Genomic DNA, 22,623 nt, shown 5'->3' with positions numbered 1-22,623 from the left:
CAATTTAGTGAGTAGTCATGTAGTGACTATTTTGCTATTGATGTAGATGATTAATTTGCTGCTTAGATTGCCTCTTTATTTGCTCCCATTAATCAGACCCAGCTGTTTTAATCCCCAGCTCTTTCTTAAAACCAAGTTTGCCGTGCTCAGATAGATACCATCTGTTTTAATGAAGAATAAACTAGGTCATGTGAGCTCTGTGACCCTGGGGGCTGCTTTCTGAGTCCCAGAAGTGTTGGCCCTGACTTCAACAGATGCCTACAAAAATCATCAGATGCATTCACTTTTATTTACAGCTAGAAGAAACATTTCCTACTAGGACACATTAGTCTTTACTAATAGCCACAAGCACAACAGACTTTATTCTGTTAAATATCAGACATTAACTAAGTGATATGTATCAGATTGCAAACTAACTACTAAATGTCAAATTTTGTCTGCCAGTTAATTGCTGTCTTATTTTGGGATTGAATTTCAACAGACTAGACTAGGAAATGAGGGTTGTCAGTTCTTGACAAAAAAGTGGAAAAGTGGCACAGCAAAGGAAAACCAGCCTGCCCAAACAGACTGGTAATCAGAAGATTAATCACCTGGGAGAATGATTTAGGGAAACCACAAGGCACAAGCAACTGTGGGCTTCTACAACAAAAGATGTGGCTGGCAAATGAATAGGACAACTCAAAATGAGGATGATGATGATTCTGGACATCACAGTAGCGAAGTTTAGATTTTCATTAATGTGCCAACCCATTAACCAATGTCACTGAAAATGCCAAATACAGTGTCTTTACTGTTCTGCAAGCCAGCTGTGGATTGTTCACTGTAAATCTTAGATCACTGCTTTTATAGATCTTTATTACTTTAGCAGGTTCTGATTTAACAAGTTAGAGGACGTTTGATAGGATGCTTTTTTTTGTCTAGAACTACGCATCTCATACTGCTGAATCAACAAAACAAATGTCTGATCACAATTTTTGTAAAGCTTTTTTTGTATCCTTCAACAATACACACTGAAATCAGAAACAGTCTGATTAAGACCTTAACAGCACAGAAAACAGATGCACGTGTAGGGTTCACCATGGGCAGCCCTGCCAGATGAGCTTGCTTCTATGCTTCTCATTCATTTGTTGTGCTGTGATTCCCTTTCCACCAAGCATCCCTTGAAGAAAGAAAATGACTTTCTCTTTAGCAATAACGGGAGAGAGTACACAGCAAGAACTATGCCCATCACATTCCAGGCAAGATCATTGGATTACCTGTTCCAAAAATTTTATTGGCACTGGCATACTACTGGTTTTCTCTTTTGTTTTGGTTGATAGCCACACCCGTTGTCAAATCAATTGAAAGCTCAGTATCATTAATTCTTTATCCCAGCTCAGTTGAACTTAAAAAGAAAATAGCAATGCATGTTCAAAGTACAGCTTACCTTCTGACTCAAAGGGGATGCTGCAAAAAATTTCCAAAGATCTCAAAACACTGCAAATTTTTGGTTCTTTCTTACTTGGTATAAAAGGAGCCTGTAACAACACACCACTAAAACTACATTTAACTGCATGGAATTCAGTTTAGTCCCTTTTCAATTTCATGCAAGATTCACACAAGTATGCCAGAGAATACCAGGAAGTTGTGTCAACAACTCTTGTTGTTTACCCACTCATTTAAATCTTACTGAACTACAATCCTTAAGAACTAAGGACATGGGAATCACCAGGCTAATTAACACCCATCAGTCAAGTTTCCTGTTTTTCCACATAGTTCAGAGACATTTCTGATTTCCAACAAGAGCCAATCAACTGAACATCAATGATGCAAGTTCCTCTGTAATTTCAGGGTTTCGATTTTTTTTTTTCTCACAAATTATTGTCTCTCTACAAAAATATTGTAAATATCAGGGTGCCCTTAAGCAAAACATGCAGAATTCTTGAAAGTTTTTTCTCTCTCTTCACTCTTTCTAATTTATTTTAGAATACTAGGAACCAATAAATAAATGAAACCAGAAAGTAATCAGATTGCTGGTTATGATAGCCATAAATCCTCTCAATTTCTAAGCAGCTTTTAGAACACTGATTCTAAATGCATCTCCCTTCTCAAAACTTTTAATACCCACAATCTTCAGAACAATTCTCATAAAATCAGTATTTCCCTACTTGGTTCTTCAATGGTATTTTTGCAGCTCTTTCTATAAAGTCTTCCACAACCTGAAATACATGACAATGACCAAAAAAAGAACATTGATAAAAAGAAGATGAACATAGGAGTGAGTGGATGATAAAGCTTTTCTTCCATAGTGAAACTAGGACATTGCAAAATCATTATTTCTCCTACTTTAACCTATTTAAATATTACACTTGAAGTACAGATAGATCACAACTTCAAAACTGGGGTTTTTTACAAAAACTGCTGAAATAGAAACCTTTAATGATGAACTCCTTTTTCACCTAGAAACTAAGTTTTATACTACTTCCTCAACTAAATTAAGGAGGCCTATTCAAACAGCTTATTTTAAATGATACCAAACACTTGCTAGAAGTGAAGCTTATCAATCTGTATTAATATATTTTTTTTAAAACCTGGCCTACCATGTTTTAAAAGACAAGTAAATTTAAACTAAGAATCATGCACCTGTCTAGCTAGTAACACTTGCCAAGCTAAACACTGATACAGAGTATAATTAAATTCTGTTTTCCAGCTGATGACAATTTCAGGTAATTAAAGCATTATCAAAAAGTGTCACATTTTAATAGCTGGAGAAGAATCAGTAAATTAGAAATTATACAAGAAAGACTGATGTTTTCTGGAATTTAAAAAGTTGTAGCATTGAAATCCTATTCACAGAATTGATTCTTTCAGGTAGGGACAGGTTAAAATAAGCACATGAACTACTTTCAGAATGTAAATATTAAAGGGAATAATTTTTAACCTATTCGTTCCTTTCCAAATAATTTCTCAAAAACAAAAGCCAGGCAGGCAAATCCCACACCTAGCCTCCTGTACATTAACTGATGATTAAAATTCCCATCAAGTTTTGAGTAATTCAGGACTCTTTCTAAACAAATGTGTTCAAAGTGAATCTTTTCTACTGGTGTTAATTATCTTTAAGTGTTTAAACCCACTATGAAACATTTTCCTTAAAATGTAAACTAACACAAACAGACATTTAGCACAAAAGTTACTCCATTTAATTCTAGTGTGTTACACTTCAAGTTACCACAAACAAAATTAGATACAAAATAACCCAGACTCCAGTAAAGAAGGAAAATCAACAAGAGGAGCAAAGAACTAAGCCAGGTTATAAAACCCCGAATTTTAGTCTACAAGATTTGTCTTGATTGTTTAAAAGAAGTAATAAAAAATTGTATTGGAACATTTTCCAATACAATTCAAAGTAATGAATCCTGATCTTTCTTCAGATACTCTTTGATTTTGTGTCTGTGAATAGATGTGAGTTGTGAATACACAACTCTTGCTTCTTGAGCTGGGATTAGAAGTACACTCAGTATTTTGAACTGGATGTCCCAGAACCAGTTTAAGCCAAAAGGCTTCTCATTTTCTACAAGGATGAATAACTTGCAGTTTACCTTTGGTAGTACATACAGAATCAATTCAAGCAAATCATTAACACACCATTTTCCATGTATTCTGTTCAGTTAATGAGAAGTGTTTCTCAGTACTTTTTCCCCTTCCAAAAAAACGTAAGTAGGAAAAAAAAAACCTGAACAGGGACAGCTCATATTGGAAAAAAAATAAAAAAAAGCTCAGTTTCTAAGTTTCATCCTCATAATCAAATTTTTACCCATAAGGAGAGTAAAGCTCTCTCTCATAATTTATCAGCAGTTCTATCTTCATCTTCAATTTCCCTGGTGACAGGAAGTATTTACAGAACTGTTTTAGCTGGTTTACTCAAATTCAGCATGAAGAAATTTAGCTTGTTTTGAACAAAAAAAAAATTAAAATCTGCAAAACAAAATAAAACATCCAAACCTGAACAAATTGCCATGTCACAGCAATAACAAGTTTTAGCAGACTAAAATCCTTTTCAGGTAACTTTAACTAAAAGAAGCAGCCAATAAGGTCTTCTAAGTTTAAAACAGAACCTCTGTAGGAGATACACAACTGTTCAGGTACTTGAAATATTGTTCCAACATTTTTTGCTCTTTCAGTTGCCACAGCTCAACTTATGAGGTTGCATATATCACCACCAAAGAATTATACACATCATCACTGTAAGCTTACAATTACCCCCAAAGAAAAAAGAAAACCTTAAAGTGGCCAGCAAAACAACTACAAAACATGGCTCAAAACTCACATTTACATCCCAGAAAAATACATGAAAATAAAAATTTTATGACTGAGAAACAAATGTAATGTTAACCAATATTAACTAATGTAATAATCCATAAAGGATTTAGAAGCATTTAGTTCCAAAGAAGTTCATGCTACATAGAGTCTAATAAAAATCAAATCCATGCAAGAGCACAGATAGAAACTTGAGCAGCAACCCCCTCTGAACTTGATAAGTCTAAATAGGGGTATTTGGTATCTGATTAGCAACCTTTCTTTTCAACCCAGAAATATTTGTATCTACCTACTTTTATGATTTTTACACAATCATCATCTTTCGGTTTGTCCTGAAACTCAGCTTTTCCTAAACAGTTACTTGCTGCAAGTCAGTCCCATGTTAATGCAAAGAAAGCATGAGCTTAATACCCTTGATAGTGTCCTTTTAAAAGGCAAACAATAAAGTCTTGTGAAGTACAAAGGTTTATTATTGCTGACCCAAGGTAATAAAAGCCACATTGTTTGTACTTGACCGATTTCCTCCTTCACCAGTGCTGGACAGAAGCCTTTGAGGGACTAGTTCCTCTTATAATACATTCCTTTCAATTACATTTCACTTCCATCTTCACTGAAAGCAGTGCTAAATCAGACACAAATCAAGAGGAGGTATTCCCCACAGTGCACAAAAGCTGCATTTCTAAACACTTTTCAAACAGATTGTGTATTTATTACTTAGTATGTACTACAATGATTGTAAAGTATAAAACTGGAATTAGGTTGAAGAGCTTCTGCTTGAACACAAGAAGGACTTACATTTAAGACCTAAAGTCCTGCACTCAGGACATTTTATTTCTCTCATGTGTTTCAGGAAATGAGTAAATAGACAACTAATAGAAAAGTGTTCCAGGATTACCTATCCCCTGCTATTATCTGTGTTACCACACAAAAAGCCCTAGTCCAGAAACATACCAGCACAATTGAGAAAGCTGGAAAGACCAGGTTGAAAACCTGATACACTAATATTAAGAAAGCAAAACGAAATCAAAGTTCAGCCATGGTCAACAACTATTTTTTTTTTTTTCAATCAAACTTTTCACTTTCATTTTTAAATTTTAAACTGACCTAGAGCTAACTCAGGATACACAAAAACAAAACAAACAAAGCCTCGGGACATTCCCAAGGAAGACAAAGCCTGACCACTGAGTAGTAGTTAAAGACCTCAATTCATCAAAAAGTTCAGTCTTCACATTATGTCTTAAAACCTTAGGACTGGTATCTTTGAAAACTGGAGTAAAACTTCCACTTTCAAAGATAGATTACCACAAAGCACCACATAACTCATACCATATTCTTCATGGTTGCACATTAAAAGACACAGTAAGTGTATGTTTTGAAAGAAATACCATTATTCCTGGCCTGTTCCAATTTATGGTAGAAACTTATAAAACTCTTTGTACAATAAAAAAAAATTAAAGTTGCAGGCTAAGATTATGCAAGCTGTTATTGCATATATATGCAACCCAACACAAGGTGAGAGACACATTTTCTCCCATCTTTTAGGCATAGAATCAACAGGCTTCACAGACACCCAGAGCTGGAACGTCTTCACTTATTACACAGTTTAACTTTGGACCAGCCACGTGGAATTCTGGGCAATTTAACAGAGGAGAAAAAAGGCACTTCTGTATTCAATAGAGTGGTTTTACACATTCAGTTTATGAACACAGAAGTACCTATTTCCCTCTGCTGACTCTATGCACATAGGTTTGATAGTTGTTTACAGTGCATAAGTCTACATTCAGAAGAGACCACCTCAAAGTTACATGGCCTGATACATGCATGACGCTTATGGCACAGAAACTACTGAAACAGAATATGCTAATCTGTGTAAGGAAGTATATAAATTTGCAAGGCTTGAAAAAGAATTGTTGGGAACTCACTGAATTCTTCAGGCTCCATGCCATGAAACCTACACCAACTGATATCACAGTATACACCACAGCATATGTCTCAGTTGAGAGGGCCACAATGCACAGAGTATCATCACAGAATTTCAGAAGGCTCCAACCCATCCAGAGTCACACCACATCAGAAGGCACAAGCATCTGCCCTTCTTGTTCTTTAGCCCAACCTTTTATACCCCTCATGTTCATGCATTGCACCTGTGTGCCCTCTGTTCCCTTCCATGACTGGTCAGTGCACCTGGGCCCTCCATGTCTCTTTGCTGTCCATGTTTCCATGGCTCATTGCTGTCAGTGCTGCTCACCTGCTTTTCACAGCTGTAGCCCCGCTGGGGATGAGGCTCAGCCACAGCCCCACTCCCAATTACCACAAACTGTGTGCCTAAAAAATGATACCTAATACTTCTTTATAATCTTCAGTACTGTTACCTGACTTACTGACCCAGTGTCACAAATGTGGTATTCACAATGTCAGTTCATTCATCTGGCATTTTTTTTTCAAAATATTGATATAGTTTAACATTCCACACAGGAAAGGATACTGTGTATACAAATAATCATGGTTCAAACCACATCCGATTTGCAAGCTTGAATTTATCTCAATAGTCTGTAATTTTACATATGTTATTCAAGTTTATATAGCACAATAGTCTTAGAAGGTATTTAAAACACTACTCTCAAACTTGAGCTATTATACTGACAGAGAAAAATATTTCTGATATAACTATTTCTAAAAAAACCTATTTTGCTAGATCTTTGTTTTAAATGGATTGTAGTGAGTACTAGAGATCTTACTATAAAATGAACAAATGACTCAGCACTGTAACCACAGCAAAAGGAAAGCCTTTCCAAAAGACCCAAATAATTCCTTTGCATCTACAATTTACGAGCAGCTGCAGTGCAACTACAACCCTACATTCTATCTTCTGTAAATGAAATGTTACAAAAAAACTACAAGCCCACAAGAATTTTCTCCTTAAACACTATCTCAATCTGGAAGAAGCACTGTAAATATACTTTTATTTGGTTAAAGGTTAATACACTGAGAACTCATGAGTGGAACAAAATATTCCTCAAAGGGAAGGCTTTGTTTATATTCAGAAGGCAGTATCAACTGATATTCCTAAGAGACTACAGAATAACAATGCCTTAGGTATCTAGAATTTACTTCATGTGTTCCATTACCTTTCCAAATTCTCACATGGTATACCTTACAAAATTAGTGTAACTCTGTACAAGATAAGGTGATGAAATCACCATTGTTTGGCACTAGAATGAATATCAATGAATATCACCATATTCTCTACATAAAGGGCTATTATCCAAGAAAGAGGAAGTAAGTCTAGAATATCCAAATAAAGTTATATTTGATATGGAACTGGAACAAAAGCCCTAACACAAATATTAAGTTTCAAAATCCCAGTCTCCAAATTGCATTCTCAAATGTCAATTAAACATATTAGAAAAAATCTTGATAGTGTCCAAGAAATACATTACTAATGGAATAAAGACTGAAAATATCACTTGTATTAATACCTAATGTTACTGAAGACATGCCAATGCCAATTTAACATTTAAATACCCTATCAGAAAAGGACCATGGTCTGAATTTTTCATGCTATTCAGGGTTGTATGGACCAGTCACTGTTTTTTCTTTACAATGCAGAAAAGTAAGGCTAAACTTAAATTCAGTTCTAACTTCATACCAGCCAACTATTTGACTGAAACACAGAATGGATGTAGTAGTTTCTTCTATTTTTACTGTGCAGTTCCTTAATAGGAAAGAAAAGCCACTCTACCAATGTCCCAGTTTCACCTTCCCCCGAGATTTATGCACACACTTTCCATTCCTTCCTGTATCAAAACTGGGATCCAATCTCTGTCTGTTATTACACCTATCAATATCATACACGAGGAACCCATCCAAATCAACAAATAAGACTTTAAATAGAACACTGTACATAACTGACATTATTTAAATGCACCAGGATGAGAACATTTGAGAATTTATGAAAAAGTACCCCAAAACATGCTACAAGTAAATTCCTTTCACAAAACAACCCTGATTTTCCAAACTACTCTTAAGAAAGCAACTCCACAAGAAAAAGGAAATCAAGTCAATATTAGAATAAGTTTCAGAGGCTATGGCATATATTGTAACAGTATCATTAATTTTGCAACAGTAAGGAAAGATATTTTGGCTGATAATCGGATGGCATTTCTGTGCTGGACACTGTTTCTGTACAATCTTTCCTTTTGTTTTTCTTTAAGCATAACATCATCTGAGGTCCAATATTTATTTTTAAAAAAATTTGTTTGCAAAATTTTTTTTAAAAAGTTTGCAAATTTCATACATCTGAAGAGACAGGTGGAAAGATGTAATATGTCACAAAGAGGCGAGGCTAGAAGTGAACTCCCTACACAATACCTTATTTTCCACACAAAAGGAAGATTGACATACAAGATTACAGAATAAAGCTCATTTGCAATGACTAGCTGCCCTGAACAAATATATTTAAAGAGTAAATATATGTGATTAATAAAGAATTTATCAGACTTGAAATTATTAACAAGAAATGCATGCTTGCAGCCCAGAAGATCAACCACATCCTGGGCTGCATCACAAGCAGCGTGAGTGAGCAGGTCAAGGGAGGGGATTCTGCCCCTTCAGTCTGCTCTGCTAAGAGCCCACTTGAGTACCCAGGTCTGGGGTTCTCAGCACAAGAGAGACACAGACCTGTTAGAGCGGGTCCAAAGGAGGGACACAAAGGTCATGAGAGGGCTGGAGCACATCTCCTGTATTGACAGGCTGAGAGAGCTGGGTAGCTAAGCCCAGAAAAAGCAAGGATCAGGGGAGACCTTACTGAGGCAGTTAAAGAGGTCTTAAAAAACCAAAATAAAATGCTACTTTTTACATGGGCAGATAGTGACAGGACAGGGGCAATGGCTTCAAACTGAAAGAGGGTAGGTTTAGGCCAGATGTTAGGTTAGATTACCCAGGCTGCCCAGAGAAGTTCTGAACGTCTCATCCCTGAAAGTGTTTGAGACCAGCTTGGATGGGGCTTTCAGCAACCTAGTGAAGAAACCTGCCCAGAGCAGACAGGTTGGAACTAGATGGTCTTTAAGGTCCCCTTCAAGAATTTCACAGCATTCTCTGATTTTATGACTACTCAAATCTTGAAAATAAAACCAAGTCCACTTTTTCCCTAAGAATCGACATTTCCTTTCATATTTTCTGTTATTTCACTCTGCTATTTCACTCTTCATCCTAGGTATGTCTTCATCATACATTGAATTTCTCAGGTAAGCGACATATACACATGCACCAATTTATCAAAACTCAGGTTAATTTGTTCTGTTGTTTACTGCCATAGTTGCTTCTTACTTCTACTCTACAATTCTCTCACCCGATACAACCTCAGAATTACCTGCACCTCATCTGATACACTTAAAACAAGACCACAGTCAGTAGTAAAGGAAGTAATGAATAGCAAATCCAACACCACTTTGATAGGATAGATTCAATTACAGCTAATTGAATTCATGAGTTATAGCTCACACGCCAAGAGTACTTGATGTGCCCTTTGTAGACTGTATTTCTCCAAAATTGAAACATCATTGCTGAGGGTCACTCACTACTATAGCTGACACAGCACACAGCTCAACAGAAATATATTTGTTTTCAATTTAAAGAACAAACAGTTCAATATCATTTATAATTCAGAATCTACATTCAGAACACAAGCTCAAAGCTGCTAAATTTAGAAGGCAGGGACAGAATTTAGGATCAGAAATAAACACAAATCTATCTGGGCCTGCTCATCGGCTCATATTTAAATCAATTGTAACTGAAAGCTACTGGTGATCTGATGGTGATTATATTATTATCCATTAACACTTTTTACAAAAGGTGAAGCATGTTAAGTTTTCGGTAGCAAAGCTAAAAGGCATATTTCTTCCCTGAAGACAGATGAAACAGCCAAACAAGAAACATTATCAGGCATATTAGGTATTTACTGTTACTAAAGCTTGTTTCAGATGCTTGTAGATTTCCTAGGAACAAGTCTCAGGAGACAAAACAGAGACTGATGAAATTATTGTGTCATGTATATGAGGTCCTCATACATCGCTAATGGAAGAAGAAACTTGCACTGCACTATTAAAATACACCTCCTCACAAGGTACCAGAGGAAAGCTCTGACAATGACTAATAAAATTTCAAACTTCTTGACATAAAAACTAAATGTTATCCTTTGTAGGACATGCTAGTACACAAGCTAAGTATAATCAATGCTTAAACAGCTAAGTACCTGTTTTCACTATAGTGCCCTTTTAAGTCAAGTTTACTTTCAGTCTTTTAAATGAGGTCTGTGTACAACATACAAAACTCCTTAGAGATGACTGTACTTTATGGCAAATTATTAAATAGTTTCCACCCTTCCCCCCCCCAAAAAAAATATAATTGTCTGCTTATAAAACTTACAAAATTATCCTGTGGAAGGCTCTCCAAAGCGAAGTGATCAAACACAGTATGGCTTTTCTCCTTCCCTCAAGTGGCCTTGCATTTCTATCTGGCTCTTTTTTTTTTTCCTGTCCTATTATTACAATCAGTGTTTAATTCTACATCAAGATTCACATTTCAGAGAAGCAGAGGAGGCCAAGCAATGAAGTTGTGTTTGTTCTCAAACAATGCAGCTCCTAACATTTCTACCAAAAATCAAAGCAAATTGGACTAGAAATCTCAACTATCATGGGAGGACCTGGAGTCCTGAATCTCTCCATAGGTATTATACCCAACTGCCAATAGGAGATTTTTCCCCCTTGTACATATATTTTAAATGCCAAAACATACAAAGATTAGAGAGAAGCTTATCAATATATTTTATTACAGGACATAAACCATCCATATTTCACTCAGGAGTGCCCAACTTGAGCATATCAGAAAATCCATAAAAAAAGCACCACAGCTCACTTACTTCCACATGAATAGATGACCCTGCAGACCCAGTATGACCTAGCAAAAACTACACATTTGGATTCACTTATCAAATCTAGAACTAGTAACATCAGTTTCTTCACTTACAATCATCTAGAGTATCCAACTGTGCTTCTAGCTACACTTTCACTCAGTTCTACTGGTTTTGCTCTGAAAAGAAGCAATTATCCAGGAAATACAAGCCCACCTAAACAAAATGGAAGTGTCTCAAAACAGCATTAAGCCCCCTTCTCCCTTCTTTTTCCAACATCATTTTTAGTAGGAATTTGAACATTGTGTACCAAAGGTATAGCCTCAGATATGCATTCATCTCCACTGCCTGCCAACCTTCTCCCAAATTATTATTTTGTTAAGTCCCTATTTCACCAAGAACCCTCTTTTTTAAAATGCAAATAGCAACCACACAAAGTCAGTAAAATTCTAAAAGAATATTTGACACAGAAGTGTAAACCCTGTCTCTAAATACTATGCCAAAGCATTTCAATTGCAATTCAAAGGTAAAATTAACTATATTGCAAGCTTTTATCACCTAGGTACACTCATGGGAAACTCTTAAAGCAATGTGAAACAGGTAGACACTAAGCTATGAAATTAATAATTTTGAAACCAACTCCTGCCTTATCCTTAAGTTAGCTGGGTTTACCTGCAAATGTGTCAGGATAAAAAAAAAAGAAAGAAAAAAAAAGACTGCTTGCTGAGACACTGATGAATTAGTCACAAAACCAGTTGTCTTCCTCATTTATCATTTCACAGTGTTGCCTCTCTACTTACAATTACTGTGTATTGCAAGCTCTTCTCGACAGATCAAGAATTCACTGATAAGAAACATCCCTTGCAGACAGCAAAATCATATGTATTTCATGTTCAAAATTGTTTTAAAAAAATTGTTTTCACATAATTATGCCAAATCAAACAAACTGGGCTGTACTCTGTCTAACCCTCAACCAACAGTAATTTAGGAGCACTGAAAAATTTAGGTCTGCCTAAGAACCAAGGCAGCAAAAAACTATCACCACTGCCACCACAATAAATCTTTTACTTTACAGTAAGTCAGGTGTTGCAGATAAAGAGTTGAGATAAATCTAGAAACCCTTCACATATTAGAACAAAGAATATAATTGATTTTCCTAAAATACTTAAAATTGATAGACGTAACAAACTTTACAGCATCAGGATTGGATGTGCCCCAATTTGTATCTATTTTTCAACAGATGAATGTATAAAACCTGAATGAATGTGTAAAACTGAAATGAAAAAAAAATTGCAAAACCTCTTTTTTTCCCCCCATACGAAATATATCTTCATGTATTTGAAAATATTTTGCACCAACTGTTAGGGGTTTTTTTTCCGATTTTTTCCAATTCTCTTCCCAGTTACTTTTGCTTTTCCTTCTAATGGCTCTGTCTGGTAGGACACACTCTTTCTCACAGCTTCTTCCCAGCTGGCATTTGTAGCAGGAAAAAAAAAACAAAAAAAAAAACAGAACAAAACAAACCCAACTTTAATCAAGAAAAACTTTCCATAAACAAATCCAAGGAACCACAGCTACTCACTGTAAAAGGTAAAAGTACTAGAAAAGATGTATAAAAGCTTTCAAACAAAATAATTTTAATTAAGGTGCAATACTGGGAAAATTTTAGAAATGTTTTTTAAATTTATCATAACCCAAATTTCACTATTTTCAAATATATGAAAGAATGAAGAATTTCTACAAATATGGGAATTAAACTGTGTTGGTTACTAAAAAAAGGAGGAAAAAAACCATTGCTGCTACACCATAAATTCTAAATTCACCACTTCTGAGTGTGACAACAGGGTGGTTTAAATAAAGACATACTGCTAAAGTTTTTAAAGGCCTTTGAAAGTCACAGAAGTCAGGGAGAATTTAATGGCCTCAGAATGCAAACTTAACATAGTGACATGCAACTTGAAAAATTTTCATGAAAGAGGGGACAAGAATCCCAATTCAGAAACAGACTGACCACCATTGTCCTCACTGTTCTCCAGGGACAGACAACAAGTTACCCACTAATTTTCCTGAAAACAAAGAAAGATTGTACAATGTATACTCTGAAGTTACTTTTGGCAGGCCACGAAAATTGAAACTGTACAGGCTATCATCTCCTGCCCCCAAGAGCTGCAGGAAGCCACTCCAAGCTGGCAGGGAAGAGCTCTGAGGCTAGAAGTCTGTCATCAGTTTTGGGGCAGGTGGCACATGGAGTCTGCTATTATAGCACCCAAAGTTGAATATGAACACAGTCAGCCACCAGACCCTCCAAATTTTTCTATTTGCCATACATACAGCTATTACAGTGTATCCTCATTAGCAGATCAGCAAAGTAAAAATCTTATACCGGTTTAGCCTGTTTTTGGAAGAGTCTGTAGAGGGATAGTTCCCTTAGCATCTACCTAAAGCATTTCAGAGCATTTAATTTACTGACTGGAGTAATACCTGACAGGCATAAAAGACAGTACTAACGAGACATTTTGCTTCCATCCAGAGAGCACCCTGCACCTTTAACAATAATGGCAGAGTCATTTCTATTAATATTTCAAATTGCTCTGAGTCACCATATTCCCCTAAACAAACATAACAACACTTTAACAAATACCAAGAATGCTCTGTAAGAAGCTACATTTTAGCAAAGAACAATTCCAAAACTCATAAAAAACACAGCATAATGGCCAATTCAAACTGTCATTTTACAGGATTTTGGTAATCAGCCCTTACCTCTCTGGAAGGAATCATGAAGAATAATGAAGAAACAAACAAATAAGAAATCAACCAAACAGAAAACAAAATAAAAAATTCCCACACCTTGGCACCTTCACCTGATTTCCTCTTGTATTAGACAATGTCAGATGTTCTATAATTGCATTTTCCAGGCAAAATAATTTGCCACATTGTTAGATTTAATGCTTTTAAAAATATGCCTTAGACAACATCAAGACTACATACAAAAAACAACAAGTCTAAGTCACAGGTTATAACTGCTGATAATTGTTTATAATATACAGCTCTTCTGCTTTGAGTTCCCTTTCTCCAGCACTCCAATAAACACAAAATATAAATAATTACACCTGAATATACAAATTGCATATTAGAATCAAATTAACAAATAATAGGTACATGATCTCTCATGCAAAATTAGCTCAGAACCAATCCTTTAAGGAAGTAAAAAATATACCAGCTTAAAAATTAAATAAAAAACCTGCTCCTACATATTGTAGGTACTTATGAATAGTTTCTAGAAACAAGTATCTGGTGTGAGAGCCATTTAGAAGCACAAATATGCTGACAGAAAATGAGCAGGAGAATTACATATTCTCACTCTTCCTCTATCAAGCTGCAGAATAGTAAAACTTAAAATTTATGAGTTTGTGTAAACTTAAATATATATACATATTTACACACATAATGTATATATGTATATATCCAATATAGAAAGCTGTGGGTGATACTCAAACCAAATATCCAGGAAAGAAACAAGAGCAAAGTTTTCACATAAAAATTAGTCTCTTGATATACAGACAAGATAACGGGCCAGCATAAGGACTATGAAATACTCTCCCTAACAAATAAAGAATCACAAGACTAGAAAATCAGATACTATGGGAATGGTTCCACTGGCCAGATCAACCCAGCAGACAAGTCTCACATTCCATCACCACCAGTAGCATACAGAAATAGGTTGTACCATACAGTTCAGTGACATGAAAAGGATGCTTCCTTCATTTATATTTAATGTGCATAGGTTGGCAATAAATAACACACACACACACACACAATTTGTCTGATTTGAAATGTGTTTAAGTAGACCAATTGATCCCCTGAAGAAAAAAGATAATACATTTACACAAAAGTTATGGTCAATCAATTAACAGACCACCTAGCAACTGCTCCAAGCTGGGATGTGAGTGAAGAAACTGGCCAGAAGAAAAAGGGCAGCCAAGTGAAAAGTTTTCATGACCAAATTCTACAGATCACCATCTTTGATCCACTCCAGTATTAAAAATAAGGGTTAAAATCCATATTTTATACAAGAAACCAAACCAGTGCTCTAATGTGAAGTGCAAACAGTGCAGCTCACAAACCGAATATTACTAGCAAAGAATGTTGTATCATATATCTCTCCCTTCTTTATTTTTTAAAAAAATAAATCAACACTTGTTCAGTCATTTGAAAGACAGTCTTTCTATGGGAAAGCAGAAATAGTCTAATTTTGAGAATTGCTCTACCCTAAATATCCCAGGTGCACACTAACACACAGTATTCAGAAAATTTTATGTACCAGTTTGAAGCTGCTAAAAATCCCTCTAAAATATTGCACAGTTTAAAGGATGCTTTCCCAAGTAAACATAACATGTTAAATTACTCCTGAGTAGTACAAGGTAATACTGAAAATGTTTTACACTGCTAAGTGTCAACAGTAGGGGAATTACACTGAGCTAAATAATTTGGTTAAAAACAGCTTATGCCCAGACAAGACCTTGGAAGGTAAACACAGGTTCCTATCTTTACAAAATCACTCTTCATTGCTGTATACACCTCTATGTCTCTCATAATAAACAAAACAGTATATAAATTTCACCACACTTGTCTTTTTTTTTTTATTTACACTGACAATCACCTTTAAAAGTGGACCAAACCAGGATTAAACGCACTTTGAGAAGGGATTTGTTTTGCTAAGTTTTCATTACATGAAAGCCAAAATACCAATGCAGTCATCTCCAAAAGGCTGTTCTCTCTGTCCTCTACAAGCAGTCCAGATATGCATGCTCAAGAAGCTAAACATAGAAAAAAATTGAGTCAAGCCCTAAGAGCCTACATGCTTTCAACCCCTAGCACTTTTAAGTTCCTGTTTCTTCCCACTGAAAAAGGAAAAAGAAAAAAAAATAGTTAAAACCTCCATTTCTCTGCAGGTTTCTTATCTTCTTCAGTTTGGGCTAAGACAACACTTAACAGAGGAGTTTTTCCAAAGTATTTTCACCTGGTAAATCAGTTTTTTTTTAAGCGTAAACTTGGCAGGGGAAAGGTATGGTGTTGGGTGCTTTTGATTTTGTGGGTGAGTTTTGCATGCTTCTTATTTCTGAAATATTAATACTGGTTGTGTCCCAGATTATCTGATTATTTGCATTGCAAAAAGCACTTCTGGGCATCTCTGGGCTATTTATAGGACTTTACAAATTACTTATCTTTAAGAAGCATATTTGAGTGTTGAAGCCTATTCTAGAACACACTGTCAAATTCACAACATCAGATAAAGAATACTGAATTTCTTTCTTCAATCAGTTAAATATCTAAACTAGATTCAGACAAAAGAAACAGGTGACAGGCAAACACTAACAATTTACCTCAAGACTGATTTTAAACACTGAAGATAGAAAAGCAGAAATGTGAACTTTCAATTTTCACATGTTCAGACTTCTTCCACACACTCTCACTTTTCTGACCTCTCTGAAAGATAAAAGAGAATACTTGTTTCAATCCATTTTTTTCTGTCCTAAAGAGAACAAGAAACTTATGGGAAAGAACCTGTTGCTGCCTAATCTACAATAAACATTATGGTATTGAAATTCACCTCAGCAGTGGATAACAGGAAAAGCAAAGGAAGGAAGCTGAGTCTCACACCTGGTCATTTCTCTCTAGAACAGCAGCTATAACAATAATGATTTATTTTGGGACAAGTGTCATTTTGTGGGAGGTAAAAATAAAGTAAGAAATACAGAGAGTGAAAACAAAATTCAAGTCATTTAGCTTTATGACTAAAGCCTCAAAGATGTACAAGCGTAATGGTGAATTCAGGTCACCATTACAGTCACAACATTCAGACCATGTTTTCTTTCAAAACTTGTGGTATTCAAGAACATTGCCAAGTAAAATCATGGATTATTATTTATCATCTCAGTATCAAGAAAATGTGACAAAACAGGGAAAAAATGCTCATACATTCCTTAGAAAATTTAAAATAGGTGACAACCTTGGTAGTGAAACCAAAAATAACACTTAGTAAGAAAGTGAACTAATTTAAGCCTCCAAGAAAAGGAAAAAGCCACCAGCCTTCTTTTCATGTAAAGAACTTTTCATGTAAAGAGCTACTCTGGGGCACAGTTTCTTACTTAGACAATTCCTGGCATTAGACTACAGCTGTGTACCTACTGTCATGCTGACAGAATGCCACTTGAAATATATTTGGCTAGCATATTTTGTGTGTGAACATAGAGAAATTAAGTATTTGAAAATATGTAGCACCTCATTTTTCCCATGAACTCCTTTAAATTTTCCCATGTGCATAAAAATGAAAATACTGGTATGCCCAATTTTTTATTCTGCATTTGTTTAGTGTAAAGCACTTCATGGGAAAAGTAGTTTAAAAGAATCTTTTTGCATAAAAATACTCTAATTAAAATATTTCAATCAATTGAACAGATTTGCAACTCCAAATTTACATTTACATAGTCTGCTATGGAATTCACTGCACTTTGAAAAATGGACAAGAAACAGATCTCAAAGGAGAGAGGATAAGAAAAAATTTGTCATCTTCTCCTGGTGTTCTCTCCCTTCTCCCTTTTCCACCACTATGCATTTCAATTGGGAATGTAACACTTTTCCCATCTTTATGTACCCAAAAACAAAGAAGTACCTTCTGGTTTTCCTATATTACTTATTCTAGTTTACCTGAATTACCTTTTCATTACAGCATAATTAAAAATTTAGTATCTCTATTTCAAGATAGGTGTCAGGTGTCCAACTGCAGGCACTCTGGCTTCTGGAACAGGAAGTCTGCCCATGTTAAATGCCTATCACAACAAAGGATGATTCAGAAACTATGCCACTAGTGTTCAGTCTCCCCTTTTCACTGACTCACAAGAAGTTTGAAATAGGTTCAGGTAAGCAAAGGTCATGAACTTTGAATGAACATGGTGGCCATGGCATATAATTTTTTTGTTTCTGTACAGCACAGAACTAACTCAATCTTGGCACAGGTGAGTACATAGATTCACTGAGATTCACAGAGTATTTCAGCCTGGCCTGAACAGCAGTTTCTGAGTGTGCTGAGCAAACATTTGTATTTCAACCTCCTTTGAAAGGAAAATTAATTCAAAACAAGATGAGGACAACCAAGCACCTTCAATGGCTCCAGAGCAAGAGTGTTCAACTTTCATACAAGGAGACTAGTTAAAAAACCCATATACTTCAAAGGTTCAAAGCCACATGTTCAACCCCTCAGGAAGTACCTTCAAAGAAATATTTTTCCTGTTTAACTTCTCTTAGTGCCAGAAACCAGTATGTGTCCCAATCCTGTGCCCTCCCCAAAGCCGTAACTTCACTTTATCAACTAAATATTAAAGCACTTCCCTCCAAAGCAAACTTGTATTCCAGACTCTGCTTCAATTGCCTTTTAACAAAGAGTCCACAAACACTCAAACAAAGGCTGAGTCCTGGGATGTTTGGGGGAGATAAATGCCCTCTGAATGATTACACTAAACCGTACTTCCCTTTTGCTCTTCCCACCTTTACATGAAGTTCTTTGCTAAACCAGGCAGAACATCCCAACAGAAATCACAGAAAACACATGTCACAGAAAATCCAGCCTGCATTATGGTGGTCAGGTTAACAGAGAGATTTTAATCCTCTGAGACTATGAAGGATACTTAAAACAGTAGCTGCTATATTCAAAGCAGGTATTGCGGTCAGCTTTTTTTTTTACATGGATTTTATTCCATCCTCAGAGAGAAGTTGCATAAAGTCATAGATGACTACAATGTCACAGACACCAACACAATTCTGTTACCTTAAATATTAATCATAAACAGCTGCAAGAGCATGGAACTGACCTCCTTATTTTGACTTTTAACTTTCTCAAGTTGATAGTTTCCATGGCCATAACTATTTCTAAGCCTGGGTATATCTATAAGCAATGATTCTAGTAAAAAGGAGATACACACAAATTACATAACAGGAAGTTCTGGTATGTCCCCTCCCATCCCCAAACATCTCCAATTATCTCAGAGCATACAGCTTTCAAGAACATCAGCAGAAAGAAAATGGTTATCCTTATCAGAGCAGTCAAACTGCAGACTACTGTAAATTGCTGAAGTGAAACTGATGACTTTAATGCCATCTATTTGTGCAAGGAGATCAAAATGGAGGATAAGGTAATACTGACTTAAACCACTGCTAAAAAGAACTGTAGATATACTCTTTCAGTACACGTGATATAAACCTACAGTGTACTTAACTAACTGAATTAAAAAAGGTCAAAGCCAAGCAAAAAAGTTTCTCAAGCTAAAAAACAATTCCACTCTACTACCCTACAGTATTTTGCACTGATTTAACTTGCAGCCCATTTAAATCAGGTCTCCAATGCTTCATGCTAGCAGGTGCACCCAGAGCTGCCCAACCTCAGGCAGACTTAGACCTGACTCAGATCCCCGACTAATGCACTACAGAAGCATTAGTGGGGCACTGCATCTTTTATAAACTTGGACACTCAGAGCAGGTACTCATGTGTTCAGTTTCAGTATCACTTTAAGGCTGCAACATTGCTTCCTAGTCAGGAGCAAGATACACAGGCATGTCACAAATTCATTTTTCAACCAACTTAAAATAAGCCAGCTCTGTTTCTTTGACAATGTAAGGCCTTATGTATTTATCTGTGCACAGTTTTATACCTCTCCAGTTTTATCTTTTTTTATCTTTATTTTCCCTATTAAATGACCAATGGCACAGTTCAAAAGAGATGCAAAGAATGGTCATCTTTAGAGACAGAGCTATTTGAGAAAAAAAGAAAAAAAAATCAAGCTGGGAAAGACAGAGAATGAAGGGACACTACATATTCTGTCAGTGCCTTGAAAGGCAACTATCTGCTCCTTTTACCTTGTATTTCTTTCTCTGTTTCTTCGTAACAGGCAGTGTCTCCCTTTTTTTAAGTCTCTCTTTAAATCCTGTGGAATCACAATTTTCCCTTTCCTTAGCCTCTAAAGAGCATCTTAAAGAACACTCTAATAAAGGTATACCGTTTAAGATTGACACCAGGATTACTGCCACATTTCTTCATTGGCCGCAGGAATATTTCCATGACTACCCTGTCCTCTTTTAAAATTACTACTTTTCTGCAATCTGTGCTTTACTTGAAGTCTTAATCCTCAGTGATGACTACTGCATCCACATGGTCATGATGTAATGAAGAAAAGCAACCACTTCTGGAGGGAAAAAAAACATTACAAACCTTTCAAGAAGTCTCTTAATAATCTCAAATAAATTATCAGTAAAATGTCTGCCCACATTTCAAATTGGAACACTATCTCAAAACACAACGCACTTCAAGAGAAGCTAAGGCATTCTTCATTAACAACACCACTCCTGTGCCTTTCCAATTCCATGTTTAAAGCCATTAACTTCACTAAGAAAGGGTTTATATCACACCTTTTTGGCTGAAGAGAGCTTAGGGGAAATTAAGATTTACATCACATTACTTACTGGAATAAATATATCCAAAATAATTTCACAGCCCTATAATGAAAAAGTGAATAAAACTTCCATGTAGTTGAACATACAAGCTTTCAAACCAGATGCAAAAACATATGCAACTGTCAGTATGTTCAAATACAATACAGAGATACAGCACACATGAACACCACGAACTTCACTGATGTTTGAAATGCCTATTTATAAGGCACATTTACCCTACAATGCCACCGATTACAGGCAGCTTTAGTAAGCGTGGTACCTGTGAGATGAGAGCTTACCTTCTACCAAAATTCTACACACGTAAAGCATCTTTGCATCAATATTCAGGGCAACAGCGTGTCGGGGGTTTGACATACACTCACCTGCATTCGGTTAACCTGTTTGATCTCTTCCCTGGCCCGACAGCTAATTTAAATGATGAATTTTTTATCATGATGCAGGTAAATGAAGTTAAACCAGATAAACCAGGTTTTATACTAAAAGGTCTTTCAGCTTCAGCAGTGGCAGTACTCCTCCCAGAGACAAGCCAAACCCAGGTCCGGGTGCAGGCTCGCTCCGCTGCAGATCCCGCAGCCGGGGCCGTACAATGCCCACAGCCTCCCCCAGCCCGGCTCCCGAACCGCGCGGAGACTGCGGCGCGTCCCCGCCAGCCGCCCACAGGCACCTACAGCCACCGCAGCCAGCCCAGCTGCCCTCACACCGGCCAGCGGTGGCGCGGCGGGAGAAAAGGCAGCGGAGCGGGGAGGGGAAGGCGGAGAGAAAAAAAAAAAAAAAAAAAATACAAAAAAAGAGGGCGCTGGGGAAGGGAGCAGCCAGCTGTTCGGGCACCTCCTCTCGTCGGGCACGGTCGCAGACAGGCACCTCGGCAGCTCCTTTGTTCCCCTCCTTCCCGCACTCACCCACGGTGGCCAGGGTCTCCAGGTCCTCCAGCTTGTAGGCAGCGGGCTCGAGCGCGCCGGGCGAGCCGGGACCGGCGGGGCTGGGGGCCGGCACGGCGGGCTGAGGCGCGGCCACTCCCGCCGCCGCCGCCTCGCCGCCGCTCTTCGCCCCCATCTTGGCCTTGGCAGCGCTGAAGGCGTCCATAGGGCCGAGCGGGCGCCCCGCGGCCGCTCAGCGCATGGAGAAGGGCGAGAGGAAGAGGGAGGAGAGGGAGCGGCGGAGACGCAAAGTTTCAGTCTTCAGCAGGCGGGGTTGCTGCTCCCCAGGGCTGGAGCCCGCTGCCGCGTCTGAGGGGGCGCACAGCCCTTCAGCATCGCGGCCACAAGCGCCGCGCCGCCCGCCGGTGCCCGCAGTAGGCAAGGACCGCCGCGCAGACAATGGCGAGGGTGCGCCCAGCCGCGCCACACGCGGGGCGGAGGGCGGGGTTTGCCGCTGCCGCTGCGGCACCGTCCCGCTCAGGGCTGGCGGGGCGGGGAGGGGCCGGGGGAAGCGCGGCCCCGCCGCACAGCGGGAGGGCGGCCCTCGCCCCTCGCCGCGGGCACGGCCCGGAACCGTGTGACAGCCCCGGTGCTCTCTGCTTTCCTTCCCCACCCTGCGTCCCGCCCGAGGGGCTGCGCGGCTGGGCGGCGGGGAACGGGGTGCAGGGAAGTGCGGGCGGCTGCCGCGCCTGCCCTGCGCTCCCTCAGTGTTGTAGGGACACCTGGGACGGTCCCGTCCGCTCCCCGCAGAAAGTTAAAAATGAGCGGTGGGGCCCCCTCGGCTGCACAGTAACAGCCCTGGGAGGAGCTGGTCTTTCCCCACGCGTGGGAGCGCGCTCGAGTAGCTCCCCTCGCACGTCCCAAAGGGATTGTCACGCCTTATTTTACTCCCCGTTTCCAAGCAGGTGTGGATTCCGCACCGGTCACAGCGCGTCCTGCTCCAGCCTGCAGTGTTCTTGTGGCTGGGGATGGCTGGGGGTAGTGCTGGGCTGCGCT

General features: G+C 38.0%; 1 protein-coding gene across 1 annotated transcript in view; it reads right to left on the bottom strand.

Moving 5' to 3' along the window:
* Positions 1-22,123, bottom strand: part of PRKX (protein kinase cAMP-dependent X-linked catalytic subunit) — a 56,096-nt gene extending 33,973 nt beyond the window's left edge. Inside the window, exon 1 of the mRNA XM_071430587.1 lies at positions 21,610-22,123. Within this exon, the coding sequence (XP_071286688.1) occupies positions 21,610-21,793 (184 nt within the window). The 5' untranslated portion in view covers positions 21,794-22,123. The remainder of the gene's footprint in view (positions 1-21,609) is intronic.
* Between the last annotated feature and the right edge of the window lie 500 nt (positions 22,124-22,623).

Source organism: Agelaius tricolor, unplaced genomic scaffold (assembly GCF_023055355.1).
Source record: "Agelaius tricolor isolate 1412-34295 unplaced genomic scaffold, bAgeTri1.0.p SCAF_7, whole genome shotgun sequence".
Classification (NCBI taxonomy): Eukaryota; Metazoa; Chordata; class Aves; order Passeriformes; family Icteridae; genus Agelaius; species Agelaius tricolor.
Note: the sequence above shows the minus strand (reverse complement) of the source record. Positions and strands in the feature narration are given on the sequence as shown.